This window comes from Rutidosis leptorrhynchoides, chromosome 4 (genome assembly GCF_046630445.1).
Source record: "Rutidosis leptorrhynchoides isolate AG116_Rl617_1_P2 chromosome 4, CSIRO_AGI_Rlap_v1, whole genome shotgun sequence".
Lineage (NCBI taxonomy): Eukaryota > Viridiplantae > Streptophyta > Magnoliopsida > Asterales > Asteraceae > Rutidosis > Rutidosis leptorrhynchoides.
The window spans coordinates 484,141,365-484,155,451 of NC_092336.1; the positions used below are offsets into that span (position 1 = coordinate 484,141,365).

General features: G+C 37.1%; 2 protein-coding genes across 2 annotated transcripts; both read right to left on the reverse strand.

Annotated features, from left to right (window-relative positions):
* Positions 1 to 8,749: 8,749 nt before the first annotated feature.
* On the reverse strand, positions 8,750 to 10,427 carry LOC139844597 (glyceraldehyde-3-phosphate dehydrogenase, cytosolic-like). Its single transcript, XM_071834830.1, has 7 exons — positions 10,329 to 10,427; positions 10,063 to 10,209; positions 9,879 to 9,939; positions 9,689 to 9,786; positions 9,463 to 9,605; positions 9,197 to 9,370; positions 8,750 to 9,094 (listed from the first exon to the last, which is right to left on the reverse strand). Exons 2-7 carry the CDS (start codon positions 10,159 to 10,161, stop codon positions 9,052 to 9,054), a joined length of 618 nt encoding a protein of 205 aa, XP_071690931.1. The 5' UTR covers positions 10,162 to 10,209; positions 10,329 to 10,427; the 3' UTR covers positions 8,750 to 9,051.
* LOC139842353 (glyceraldehyde-3-phosphate dehydrogenase GAPC2, cytosolic-like) lies at positions 10,214 to 13,409 on the reverse strand. The gene is made up of 5 exons (XM_071832502.1): positions 13,352 to 13,409; positions 13,092 to 13,192; positions 10,539 to 10,654; positions 10,329 to 10,428; positions 10,214 to 10,285 (listed from the first exon to the last, which is right to left on the reverse strand). Exons 1-5 carry the CDS (start codon positions 13,407 to 13,409, stop codon positions 10,214 to 10,216), a joined length of 447 nt encoding a protein of 148 aa, XP_071688603.1.
* Between the last annotated feature and the right edge of the window lie 678 nt (positions 13,410 to 14,087).

Here is a 14,087-nt window from a genome sequence, read left to right on the forward strand (position 1 = left end):
TAACTTCGTCAATGGAGAAGCGATCTTAGAAAAATATTGGATAAACCGACGATAATAACTGGCCAATCCGAGAAAACTTCGGATTTCCGTAGGCATAGTCGGTTGTTCCCAACTCTTCACCGTCTCTATATTCCCCGAATCTACTTGAATGCCTTCTTTATTCACGTTGTGGCCAAGGAATTGCACTTCCCTTAGCCAAAATTCGCACTTGGAGAATTTAGCATACAACTTCTCCTTCCGTAAAGTTTTCAATACTTCACGCAAATGACGTTCATGTTCCTTCATACTTTTCGAATAGGCAAGTATGTCGTCAATGAACAAAATTACCGACTTGTCCAACATAGATTGGCACACTTGGTTCATAAGATCCATAAATGCCGCCGGTGCATTCGTAAGACCAAAAGGCATAACTACAAACTCAAAATGCCCGTAACGCGTTCAAAAAGCTGTTTTCTCAATATCTTCCTCACGGACCCGCATTTGATGATCGCCGGACCGCAAGTCAATCTTAGAAAAATACGTTGCACCTTGGAGTTGGTCAAACGAATCGTCAATCCGAGGCAATGGATAACAACTCTTGATCGTCACTTTGTTCAACTCCAGATAATCGATGCACATCTGCATACTACCATCTTTCTTTTTCACAAATAGAACCGGAGCGCCCCAAGGCGAAGCACTCGGTCGAATGAAACCCTTTTCAAGCAACTCTTGGGTTTGATTTAACAATTCTTGCATTTCCGTTGGTGCTAAACGATAAGGAGTTTTAGCAATGGGAGTAGCCCCCAGAACCAACTCAATGCGAAATTCAACTTGTCTTTTCGCCAGAACACCCGGTAACTCATCCGGAAAACCGTCTTCATATTTACTAACCACCGAAATTTCACGAATGGATGGTGGCTCTTCATGAGTATCAACCACATGGGCACGAAAAGCCATGCCACCACTACTAAGAAAATGACGTGTCCGTGCAATAGTGCATAATGGCACAAGTCTTCTACGTTTCTCGCCATGAATAATTAACTCTCCCCTACTTGGGGTCTTCACAAGAATAGAATTTTCATGGCATGCAATATCGGCCCTATAACGATCGAGCCAATCCATACCAACGACAATATCAAACTCACCCAAAGTCATCGGAATGAGATCAATTTTAAACGTTTCGGCACCAAAGACGATATTACAATCATTACACACATCGACCCCTAGCACTGTCTTACCATCCGCTATTTCAACTTCTACCGGATGACTTAACTTAGCTAGCGGTTTATCAAGCTTAGACACAAAACGCGGAGACACAAACGATAAATTAGCACCGCTATCAAATAGTATCCTTGCTGGATTAGAGTTAACCATGAAAGTACCTGAGACAACTTCATTGGATTGCTTGGCTTCATCATTGGTCATTAAATAATTTCATCCTCTAGCTGTACCCGCCGGCTTCTCTAGCCGTTTAACATGATCGGTGTTCAAATCGGGACACTCCGTCCTTCGATGCCCCTCCTTTTGACAATTGTAACAAGTAAGCTTGTTCGGCGCCTTGGTACAATCACGGGCCATGTGCCCTCTTTGGTTACAATTAAAACACGTGGGTCCATAACTCAAAGAACTACCTTTCTTCACGCTATTAACACTCTCGGAACCCTTCTTGCTCTTCTTGTTTGAAAAGTTCGAATGACTCGAACCTTCAAATTTTCTCTTAGAGAAAGAGAAATCGCTTTTCTTTGGAATTTCCGGTTCGAAACCCCGAGCCAACTCATACAACTCTTCAAAAGACTTGGCCATTCCCCAACTAATCTTACGTTTCAACTCGTCACTCAATGTGCGATAGAAATCTAGCATCAACATTCGGTCATCACCAACATACTCCGGACAAAAACGAGTCTTTGACAAGAATGTAGACTTGAGGGTAACCAAGTCCATAGAACCTTGTCGCAAATCGCACAACTCGTCCCGGATTGTGTTTAGGTCGGCTTGAGTTCGATATTCAACAAAGAACTCCTTTTTAAACTCCTCCCACGTCAAGCTCATACATTGTTCTTCCCCATACAATTGAATTTTGTCATCCCACCATAACTTCGCCTCTTCACGCAACATGCTAGAACCGTACCTCGTTTTCTTCTCGGGAGGACATTCCGTGGTACGGAAGGCCCCCTCGATGTCGAAAATCCAACACGTGCTCTTCAACGGATCTCTCACTCCATTGAACATAGGAGGTTGAGCGTCCTTGAAATTTTTATAATGGAAGTCTCGCCTTCCATGTCCACCATTACCATTACCCCCTTCGCCATGAGGATTTAAGTTTCTAGCCTCGAGTGCCTCTTCGATTGCGGCATTCATTAGTTCATTAATTAACTCGGCTACTTGCCCATCAACCGAGTCTTGGAAGACCTTTCAGACGTCCTCGAGAAATTCCGCTCTTTGCTTTTTAATGATGGCCTCAACCTTGGCCGTGAATTCGGAGTCCTCGCTCGGGCCTCCGTTTTCAGTATCATGACCATTTCTCATCTTCATTCTACAAAACGGAATAAGTTAAACAACGAAATGAAGGACAAGTCATAAATATACCACACCGCTCCATCTTGCTCAACAATCGTCGTACATCGCTTGCTTGACACGACTTGAACCCGTAACAATGGTAATTAAGCATCCAAAAACCAAGTAATTGTTATTAGAAAATAACAATTAGTATTACGTAGTCATAATATTTCAATTACGATAAAAGTTAAACGTGTACCAAAAGATATAGCTCGTTCTAAACGTCAAGTGACACTAACGGTCATAAAATCATTCGGGGATCAAGTTAAGTAACTAAGTACTTAATAGCACGTTCTAAAATATAAACGAAAGTAATCAACATGAAATAAGATCCCAGAATATAATCTAACACAGTACACACAAATACGCAGTTTCGTAAGAATATAAAGCACAAGTATAAGCCGAGAAAGTCGGGTCGTTACATTATATTAACACAAGGCAAAATAATAATCATTGACCAATTATTATCCCTAAACAGGTTAAGACAAGTGTTGCATATCATTCAATAGACAGGAATTAAAGCATATGCTAGACACGTGATGTGCATGGTTAACATCTAAATTATTAGTATTTAATTCAATTACATGATACATATCAACTTTATGATGCGGATTAACATGCAAATAGATTGACAAATTATATAAGCTATCAAACATCAAGTAGATCAGCTCAAGTTACTAGCTGAAAGTTAATTATTACTTGGTTCTCATGTAATCATTAATCAAACACATCCAAACAGAGGATCTTCGACTAAGCCTAACAATATTAAACTTGAAACAACCCAACCCGTAATCAACCCGACTAAAAAATTTTTTTTTAAGATAATAACCCATTTATGTGCCATTCGAATGATCGCAAGATGTAAACCATTACATACAACCCATTTAAACGTACAACATGTTTAAAGTTTACATCATGGGCGCGAAGGCCCTTAATCAAAAGTAATACAAGTTCGACCCATACATGATAGTTTTAAACCAAACGACACACGAGCATGGTTTGGGGCTAAACTACCCAAAACATTAGGTCGACTTCTAAAAGCTCCAACTAGCAACCAACATGGGAATATTTAATTCCCGGCAACCCCTTTCCCTTTCTCCATATTCGTACCTAAAAATGTAAACAACGAGAGGGGTAAGCAAAGCTTAGTGAGTGCAACAATTATACATACATATATATAACCCATCTATTTGCAATCGCACCCACCAAATACCTCATACGAAATTATAACTCAAATAGCATGCCGTCATACTCATAATGCTAACACTCGTACACCATCACAACACCACATTAGCATATACTCAACACATTATATATATATATATATATATATATATATATATATATATATATATATATATATATATATATATATATATATATATATAGCATGCTAAACAATATCCAACAACATAATATGGTTAACCATAAACGTTATGGTGCTACCGGCTCGTGGTTCACACCATACGTAATACTATGACGCTACCGGCTCGTGGTTCACGCCACTACGCATTTGAGTCATACTCCTTTATAGTGCTACCGGCTCGTGGTTCACACTTTGACGCTACCGGCTCGTGGTTCACGCCTCATTTTATAGTGCTTCCGGCTCGTGGTTCACACTTCATTTTATAGTGTTACCGGCTCGTGGTTCACACTTTAGTTTATAGTGCTACCGGCTCGTGGTTCACACTTTATTTTAAAGTGCTACCGGCTCGTGGTTCACACTTGACACTCGTCACACACATGATATGCTACTTCCGGCTCGTGGTTCATACCATAACATTCACAAATAAATACGCCATATACATATACACATAATTATTCCACTCACCTTATTGACTAGGCGATGGATTAACAACTTCGCAAGCTTCAACGCAAAGTACCTAATACATTAAGTACACACATCAATATACAAAATAGTGGAGCTAACCACCAACACTTAACTCTTGGGCATTTAATGACCCAAATGCATTAAATGACCCATTTACACCATATCCGCCCATTAAATGCCAAGACTCATCATTAATCACCAAAAGCTAGTGATTAAAGTCTATTAACACCAACTAACACAATTTATGGGTATTTCATATTCATCTTACCCAACTAGGTCAACCATTACCCATTTGACCCATTCAAACACTTAGACTTACAATTTTGATCAAACTTAAACCCATTAACAACCTTTCATCATTTTACAAGTGTATTAGTGACTAACAACACAATTTACACTTACAAACCTCAATTTACATGACCAAACCCTAGATTGTAACCATTAGGGTTTCCTTACATCAATTTAACCCAAATTCACTCATTTAACCCCCAAATGGGTCTTACAAGTCTCAAATGAACAAACCCTAGCCATAAATCAACTAAAACTCAAAACACAGAGTTAAGACTTACCAATACTATCAAGTCGTAGCTAAGAACGGGGAGAACAAATTTACTTCTTGCTCCAAAGACCGAATCACAATTCTTCACCTTCAAATCTCAATTTAGATCTAAGTGGGTTTTGTGTTTTGGAAGAGAAAAAGAAAAAGAAAATGAAATGAGAGGATAAGGTTTAGGGTATAAAAGCTGGTCACACGCAAAATTACCAAACTACCCCTAAAACCCCTTAAAACAAGCTGAAAATCGGATCAGGCCCGCAGGCAGGTCGCGGCGCGACCTCAATTACCGCGGCGCGACCTCAATTGCCGCGGCGCGAAAATACACTAGTTTTTTGAGCTGTTTTAATCCACTCCTGATCTTGGTTTGCGTTCAATGTCGCGGCGCGGTGGTGCCCGTTGCGGCGCGGCCCCACGCCCACTTTTGTCCAGTTTTTGGTTTACAAACCCATGGGTCATAACCCGACTCGTACACCCCATTCTTGCTTCGTATATACACTTAGACTACGCCACAAAGTCTCACACCACTTAATACCTTCCTAACCCAAACGCATATACTTATACATGCATACATTCTCGTGTGTGTGTGTGTGTGTGTGTGTGTGTGTGTGTGTATATATATATATATATATATATATATATATATATATATATATATATATATATATATATATATATATATATATATATATCGTGTACGTAAAACTAAAACTTAAACTCATTTAATCACATATACAACGAAATATAAACGTTCTAACGACTAAATGTGTACCTTAAGTCGTATACGATGAAAACTGGATGTTACAAAACTCTATTATATAAGCGTAACTCAAATTCAACAGATTTATCACTAACCATGTTGTTTAACTTAATTGCATGCAATCCAATTTAACAAGTTTGATTGACTAGATCTAAAAAAGTAGCATGAATCGAATAATAGATCGTTGGATTAAGTGCTAATCAATCCTAAAATCTAACATTTAGTCATTAAGCATGGCAAACAAGCCTATTAAAACATAGCAGATTCAAAACAGTTTAAATATCATCACAGAAATTTAGTTTATACAGATCTGGAAAAAAACAGAAACTGTCAAATTAGAGCACGAAGTCGGCGGCTTTGTTCCAGTCAAGCCGGCGGCTTGGACTGGTGAAGCCGGCGGCTTCATCTGATTCCCGGACATAGTTGATTTTCGTCCACGTAACAACTATGAACATTTAGTTCATAATGGTAGACGAACAAAAGCAATCAAACATAAATATAAAAAAAGACAATAAATAAAAGACAATAAATATAAATAAAATACATAAAATAAAAGACAATAAATAAAAGAAATGAAATAATTAAATTAAAATGAGAAACACTTACAAAATAGAAAGAAAACGTTCGGGCAAAACCTCGACGCCATAGCATAAAATATTAAACTAATGTACACTTCTTAACTCCATAAACCTCATATGGGGAGGAGGATTCAATTCTCAAAAAAGAGAAAACAATACAATAAGGTACATGAAAAAGTAAAGGGTGAAGGTCTGCTTTTATAGGTGAAGGAGAAGCCTTTTACATTTGTTTTTAGGCGATGTGGGACAAAATACAACTAAAAAACAAAAAAAAATCATGTAATTGAAATTCAACAGCCCTTTTTTGCCTTCTAGCTTCCGAACCGGGCCGAATTAGACAAAACTTATAAAACGGAAGTTGTAGAGCTATGTCATAGGACGTCTGGACACATGGAACGCCTTAATCGGAGATCGTATGAGTAAATTATGGCCAAAATACTGATTCTGCAGTTTTAAACTAATTACTTGGTCGCCAAGTTGGTTCCATAAACGGCTCCAAAGCCGGCGGCTTGGGATGGGAAGCCGGCGGCTTCTGTTGACTTAGTCGGCGGCTTCATTTCTTCAGCGGACGGCTTCATTTCTTCAGCCGACGGCTTCTGTTGCTTTTACTTGTTCTTAAAGTTCTTCGATTTTTGGCTCTTTTCTGGAATATTCTCAAATTTCTTCACTTTAACCCCAAGTCGGCGACTTCCATTGTTTCATGTTGGCGGCTTCATAGCCTTTTCTGCAATTTTTATCTGTTTTTGATCCTGTTTAATACAAATCTCAAACAAAACATTAAAAATACATTTTTTCCGTTTTTATCCATTTTTGTGTGTTTAAATATTTGATTTGTCTTTAAAATACCAAGATAACTCCTTAAAATGTGTCTAAAAATATGTAAATTTTGGAGTTATCAGATATCTTTATAAAGTCTCATACTCATATCCTACTAGCAATACAGCTTGAATGATCAGGTAAAGGGTTAAAATGATCATGATATAGCCCTGTTACATCGTATATATTCGAAAAAATATTTGTTCTACTTAAATAGAAAAACTGATAATTAGTGGCGGCCTAATGGGGAAGCAACCCGATAGACCGCTAAGGGCAGAGGTTTTCAAGTTGCTCACTTTTTTATATATACAGACAAAATTGAAAATTTGAAAAATAGGAAAATTAGGAAAACACAACTGAAGCAGCGAAGACGAAGCACAATAGGCCCAAAAACAATTATCAAAAACCCCAGGAAAAAAAAATAATCAAAGTCCATTAGAATTCTAGCGAAGCCAAGGGACATTTTTTGATAGTTTATATTATTCGTTAGTGCTTAAGTTTATTTTCCCTCCTCATTCTATGTACTTAATTCTCAATACCGATTAATGCCTAGGGTCTTCATGTGCATCATAGAATTCCTCGTTCCTTAGTTAATGAACTAGTCGACAGCAAGAGTCGATTTATTGGCGTCTTAACTGACTTTTAGAGCCCAAATTAAATTTCAGGCAGGATTTAAAACTCATAAAACTTTGATTTTACAATTTTAATAGCGTCTCAATTTATTTTTAATTTTATTTAATTTTTTTTAAAAAAATTCTTACTTATTGGTCGGAGGTCCACTCGGAAGCAATCTCTCTATCCGTCGTCGAATAAACAGAGGAATTACTTTCTCTACTTTTGAGAGTGTTTTCACTCTGGGTGGAGAAATGATTTGTCTTTATTCTCGGAATGATTGTTTACATCTCACCTCTCCCATACACCACTTTGGGTTTTGTTGTTGTGTGTGTTAATGAACTAAAATTATATACAAGATGTCAAAGAAATTATATTCCTTCACTTTATTAAATTTGAAGAAATCAAATTTCATTTCATCGAAATATAGATGGAATTTGATTCCAATTCCAAATTCAATTCCATCAGAATCCATCACAAGTTCGGGACCAAGCAACGCATTAGAGTAACAAGAAATATTCATCCTCAAGAATCAAGAATATCTCATACGCTTCATATAACTCTCAATATGATCAGCAGCATCATAGTAATTGTCGATACATCAAAGCTAGGATTATGCTTATGGATCATTTCGTCTACGAACTACCCAATAAAACGCCTATTTTTCTCCGGGGTTGAAGCATAGATCGAGTAATGGACTAAAGTGAATACCAGGTCTACAACGTTCTAAACTTTCCAAGTAGCCTAAATATTACGAGTTTCGAAGTTTAAGCTACTTTGGCATTTTATTCAAACACCTTCTCACAGTTTAAGCTATTTGGCATTTTATTCAAACACCTTAACACAGTTTTAACTGTTTACTTCATTTTCTTTAAAAAAACGTTTTCCGCTTCTTAGAAGTTTAGCAACAAAAAACGTATTTGCACTAATCTGTAAAAGATAATGAATATAAATAGATTGCAAATGGCGGATTCAGTGATGAAAATTATTCACTGTGTTGTGTGAATCATCACTTAAATAAGAGTTCAAAGTGAACCAATTATGGAAGTTCAAGTAGTGTACTGAACAAAATAAACATTGTAGAATAAATACCATTAAACAATTATCAACCAAAGCTGAATTAAGAAGAGTTTGTACTGAACAAAAGGAAACCAATAGAAAAAGCTCTTGAATACCATAGAGCATGCTAAAAACAACCAAAAAGGAGCCTACATTGGACTCTGGACATGTACCAATGTTATTCAAAATCCGTAGTACCCCAAAAAATCCTTGTACGTAAGATTCTTATTATTCAAAAAAGAAAAAGCAACAAATTTCAAGCCTTGGTCAAATATGGGTCACCCTTCACCTGTTGATCACTTAAGCTTTAGACAGATGCAATGTGGCAGATCAAGTCAACAACACGCGAGCTGCAAAAAGTAAACATGATGATACATTAATCATAAGTGATATGATTACATATTTCTATAAGATGAGTTGCGGTAAAAAAAAAAAACGAAAAACAAACGTACCTGTATCCCCATTCGTTGTCATACCACGAGACAAGCTTAACAAAGTTGTCATTCAAAGCAATCCCGGCCTTGGCATCGAAGATGCTTGACCTGCTGTCACCAACAAAGTCTGTTGATACAAGATCCTCATCAGCGTATCCCAAAATACCCTTGAGTTTGCCTTCTGATTCCTCCCTGGATTACAAACAAACAGACTCTAAAGTTATTTCAAAATATCACGGGAACAAGTTGTGCATCAAATGTTAACAAAATTATCCAATATTTACTTAATGGCAGCCTTGATCTGCTCATAAGTGGCCTTCTTCTCAAGTCTGACAGTCAAGTCAACAACTGAGACATCCACTGTTGGTACACGGAATGCCATTCCGGTCAACTTGCCGTTAAGCGCTGGCAAAACCTTGCCAACAGCCTACAAAAACAGGAATTAATTACATTCGTAAGCTAAGTGACTAAGACATAAAATGGTGATATTCTCAATGTCAGCCTCTTTACCTTAGCAGCTCCAGTGCTGCTGGGAATAATGTTAAAGGAAGCAGCTCTTCCACCTCTCCAGTCCTTTGAAGATGGACCATCAACAGTCTTTTGGGTGGCTGAAAAGTGTTGGCAAGAAATTAAATACATTTAACATCTTGACACATCAACTATTAATAAATTTTAATTAATCAACAGAATAATAACATACCAGTCATGGCATGAACTGTTGTCATAAGACCCTCAACAATGCCAAACCTGTCATTGATCACCTAAAAAATATACAAACCGAAAACATAAGAAACAGAATCATCCAAAAAAAAAAAAGTTTATATGCATATCACATAAAAAAAATTACAGTTCGTATAAGTACATATTGAAGTATGCTGATATACCTTGGCCAAAGGAGCAAGACAGTTAGTTGTGCAACTAGCATTTGAAATAATGTTAAGATCAGAGGTGTATTCCTTCTCGTTGACACCCATAACAAACATGGGAGCATCCTTGCTAGGAGCAGAGATGACAACCTTCTTGGCACCACCCTGATCATACATAACCAATCCAAATCAGTTCATCTTCTTGCATAAAAACCGAACAAACAGATACGTAATAAATCGGCTAAAATATAAACAGCAATTGAAAAGGCAATATCCAAACACACCTTCAAGTGGGCAGCAGCCTTGTCCTTGTCTGTAAACACTCCGGTGGACTCGACCACAAAGTCGGCTCCGGCAGCACCCCATGGGATCTCTTCTGGGTTTCTGAAAGTAAAAAAGAAAAAGCACTAAGAATTTATATTAACAAATAAAATTCAAAATGTACAGAGTTGGAAACAAATGCCTAAAATGGTCAAATGGATTTTTATTTTTACCTGAATCCAAAAACACTAACAGGCTTCTCACCGAAGAGAAGTGTTTTCTCATCCTTGACCTTAAGTTCATGATGCTTCCATTGGCCATGAACAGTGTCATACTTGAACATGTATGTCTGCAAGTGAAAACATAAAATAGTAGCTTAGCATACTAATGCAAACAAACACTTAGATCCAAGCTTCGACAACCAAATAAAGTCACAAACTCACAATAAACAATTTTAAGTTTACATTCAAACAAGATTGTTTACATGTAATCAAGGTTTAAAAAAAGGGAAACGCGCCTCGAGGCGTTTTCCCTTTGTGAGGCGAGGCGTACGCCTCGAGGCGAACTGAGGCGTACGTTCGAGGCGGAATTAAAAAAATACATAATTTCCGAAATTTGACTGAGAAATCCAATAAAATCGGATAAATAATAATTTTAATTTGAGGGGGTTAAATTGTATCTATCTAATAATGAGATTGTGATGACTATCAGACTTGAGGGGTTAATATGAAAGATAAATTAAATTTGAGAGGGTTAAAATGTAAGTTGAATAATATACTCCGTGACCTACATATATACAATACAATATACAATATATAATAAATTAATATTAATAATAATATATACTGCGGGAGATGTTCGTCATTATGCTTTTCTGGCTTCTCGATTACAGTCTGCTGGATTGCAGACCAAGCTACTACGTCATGCGAGTATTGTTGGTCTTGGTCGTGCTTTTGAAGATGCATTGGGTCTGTTTAATAAAACAGTTGGGTTTGATATTTTAGGTAATCCGAGTGAGGTCGCTGCCCCAATACTCATGAAGAAATTGGCAGATGTTTATTTCACAAAGGTTACCGCTTCTGCAGAATCCACTTTTTCGTTATCTCCCCGACAATCGGCCTTATGGAAATCGCAGCAGGGTGATCACACCTCTGCTTGGCTAAGGGCAGTCCCTATTTGGGGTTGGGTCAGACGATGAACGTAAAGACTTACCGATGTGTGTTGTGCTACCGGTTGGGTGTTCCATTGTTCTCTATCTCGACGGCATGCTCTGCCTGTTCAAGGGTTTTTACTGGGGATATTTTCGGGGATCACGCGGTGTCTTGTGCTGGTATGGTGGGTATTAAGCATCGACATAATGTTGTTCGGGATTCCCTTGTTGATGTTTGTTATCGATCTGGGATTTCAGCGAGAAAGGAGGTTGACATTGGGTTGTCTGGAGGGAACGACAGGGCCCTCAGACCTGCAGATGTGTTACTTTATTCCTGGGATTGTGGTCGCGATGTTTGTGTTGACTTGACAGGGTCTTCTCCTTTGACACAGTCTGGGCTGGGCTTTCTGACTTTGTCCCTGGACGTGCTGTGGTTGATGCGGCTCGTCGGAAGCGGGTCAAGTACGAATCTAGCTGTCAGACGATTGGTTATGGTTTCATTCCTTTCTCATTTTCTTCCCTTGGGGAATTAGAAAAGGATGATGTTTCTTTGCTAAAGCGGGTTCAGAAGAGTTCGATGGCGCAAGATATTGGTGCCGGTGCTGCTGCTGCTCATATTTTTACTAGGATAGGTTTTGCTATTGCTAGAGGTGTGGGGGCCCAGATTGTCTCTAGGCTCCCCACTAATTTTTTGTAAGTTTTAATACTTTTAAGTTGATTATTAATTCTTATTATGAAATTGTGATTGGATGGCTGTTACAGTACTCTCTTTCTTCTGCACCTTATCTCTTTCAACTTTCCAAGGAAATTTTACAGATCTCAACTTTAAACTGCATCGATCTTTTCTTCTTCTCCTCTTATACGAACTAAAAACCGGGTAAGTTTACAGATCTATTGACTAAAAACGGGATTCTCCTCCTCATATTTTCTCTTTTTCTGTTACCAATTTTCATTTTTTCTCTTTTTCCGGCAAGATCTGGGTTTACCGACGCCATTTTTTCCAACAACATGAGGCGCACGCTTCATCAATCGAACCGCCTCAGCACAAAATCGAACCGCCTCTCGAATTTAGGGCGTACGTTTTTCTTTGGCCTTTGAGGCGTACGTTCCTAAACGGAAACTTCTTAAATCGTACCGAGGCGCGCCTCGAGGCGTACGCCTCGACCCTTTTTTTAAACCATGCATGTAATAACTTATAAATCATATGGTATTCATATAAACAGGGATGAATCTTATACCAATAAGTATACTAGCTACACCTCAATAAACAGTAATTAGATACACTTCAGTATACACTTGCTATGTTATATCAAATCTTATAACGAAAAATATAAACCTTAATATAATATTTAATTTAATATTAATTCAATATTCACGAGTTATCGAGATTAACTATCACATACTAATACTAATTACTAAATAAACATGTATTTTAGATCTGAGCAATTATTTATCATATAAAATAGATGCTGTGATTCAGATCAGCCAATATTGTGTTAATATAGCTAACAACTAAACATACACGTACCTAAATAATGAGATCCAGTATTATTAAATTATTATTCAGCAGCTAAATCATTAAAACCAACTAATAACATCAACTTGCATAATAATCAATCAAAAACAAACACAATACCATGTAATCAGTAGTAATAAACGGATCGTTAACAGCAACAAGCTCAATATCATCTCTCTGAAGTGCAACTCTCGCAACTAAACGACCGATTCTTCCGAATCCTACATCAAATTCACCAGATCCGATTAGTAACTAATCAATTATATAGATACGTATATATACGTATATATGTGGATGTATACAACTATAGAAGCAGATCGGACTATTATTATTGTGATGATATGATAATTAACAAATTAATTTATTAACAGAAACTGTACCGTTGATTCCGATCTTGATCTTTTTGTCAGATGCTGTGAATGAAGATGAAGCACACATAAATCAAAATTAAGTACAAAACATTATTACGGATTATAGCATAAAATGAAGTAAAAATGAAGAGAAATAGAAAAATTACCCATGGCGATTGAGTAGACTTTTTAGGGTTTTAGAAATAATCGAGAGAAATTAGTGTGAGATTTTAGGGTTTTAGAAATAATCGAGAGAAATTAGTGTGAGATAGATGGATGGGTGATTTGATGAATTGGTATTTAAAGCACTGACGGAGGAACCAAAGACTGTTACGTGACGTCACGGATGTGTTAATTAAAAGAATTTATTTTATTTATTTATTTACTTTTATTTTTTTCTTGGAGAAAAAGATAATTGATTTTTTGAGATCCAGCCGTTGGTATTAATTAACGGTATATTCTATTGACGATTCGTCTTTAGTTACCGGTCAACTTATGAGAACTAACAATCGTCTAGATTGGTGAAATATTTTGACTGTTTTAGAAGATTTGTGAAGAAACTTCTTTTGACATGGTGCAATAACAATAACAATGTTACTTAATTTTGTCATTGACGAGATATTGATATATGTAGACAATCATATCATATTTTAGTTGAGGGTCGAGTGTTGGACCCGTAATACTTTTGTGGCCATATTACCATTTTCACTTTATACCCCTAACTTTGGCTAAATGACAATAATTACCCTAATAATATTTGACAGTT

What these genes read in the sequence shown, in the direction of transcription:
- LOC139842353 (XM_071832502.1), bottom strand. Translation starts at nt 13,409, where the DNA reads ATGTGTGCTTCATCTTCATTCACAGCATCTGACAAAAAGATCAAGATC. An exon ending in GATCAAGATCGGAATCAACG is followed by an intron (nt 13,193 to 13,351) that starts GTACAGTTTCTG and finishes AATTTGATGTAG; the next exon opens with GATTCGGAAGAATCGGTCGT. An exon ending in GTTAGTGTTTTTGGATTCAG is followed by an intron (nt 10,429 to 10,538) that starts GTAAAAATAAAA and finishes TTTTACTTTCAG; the next exon opens with AAACCCAGAAGAGATCCCAT.
- LOC139844597 (XM_071834830.1), bottom strand. Translation starts at nt 10,161, where the DNA reads ATGTTTGTTATGGGTGTCAACGAGAAGGAATACACCTCTGATCTTAAC. An exon ending in AACAGTTCATGCCATGACTG is followed by an intron (nt 9,787 to 9,878) that starts GTATGTTATTAT and finishes AACACTTTTCAG; the next exon opens with CCACCCAAAAGACTGTTGAT. An exon ending in GCAGCACTGGAGCTGCTAAG is followed by an intron (nt 9,606 to 9,688) that starts GTAAAGAGGCTG and finishes CTGTTTTTGTAG; the next exon opens with GCTGTTGGCAAGGTTTTGCC.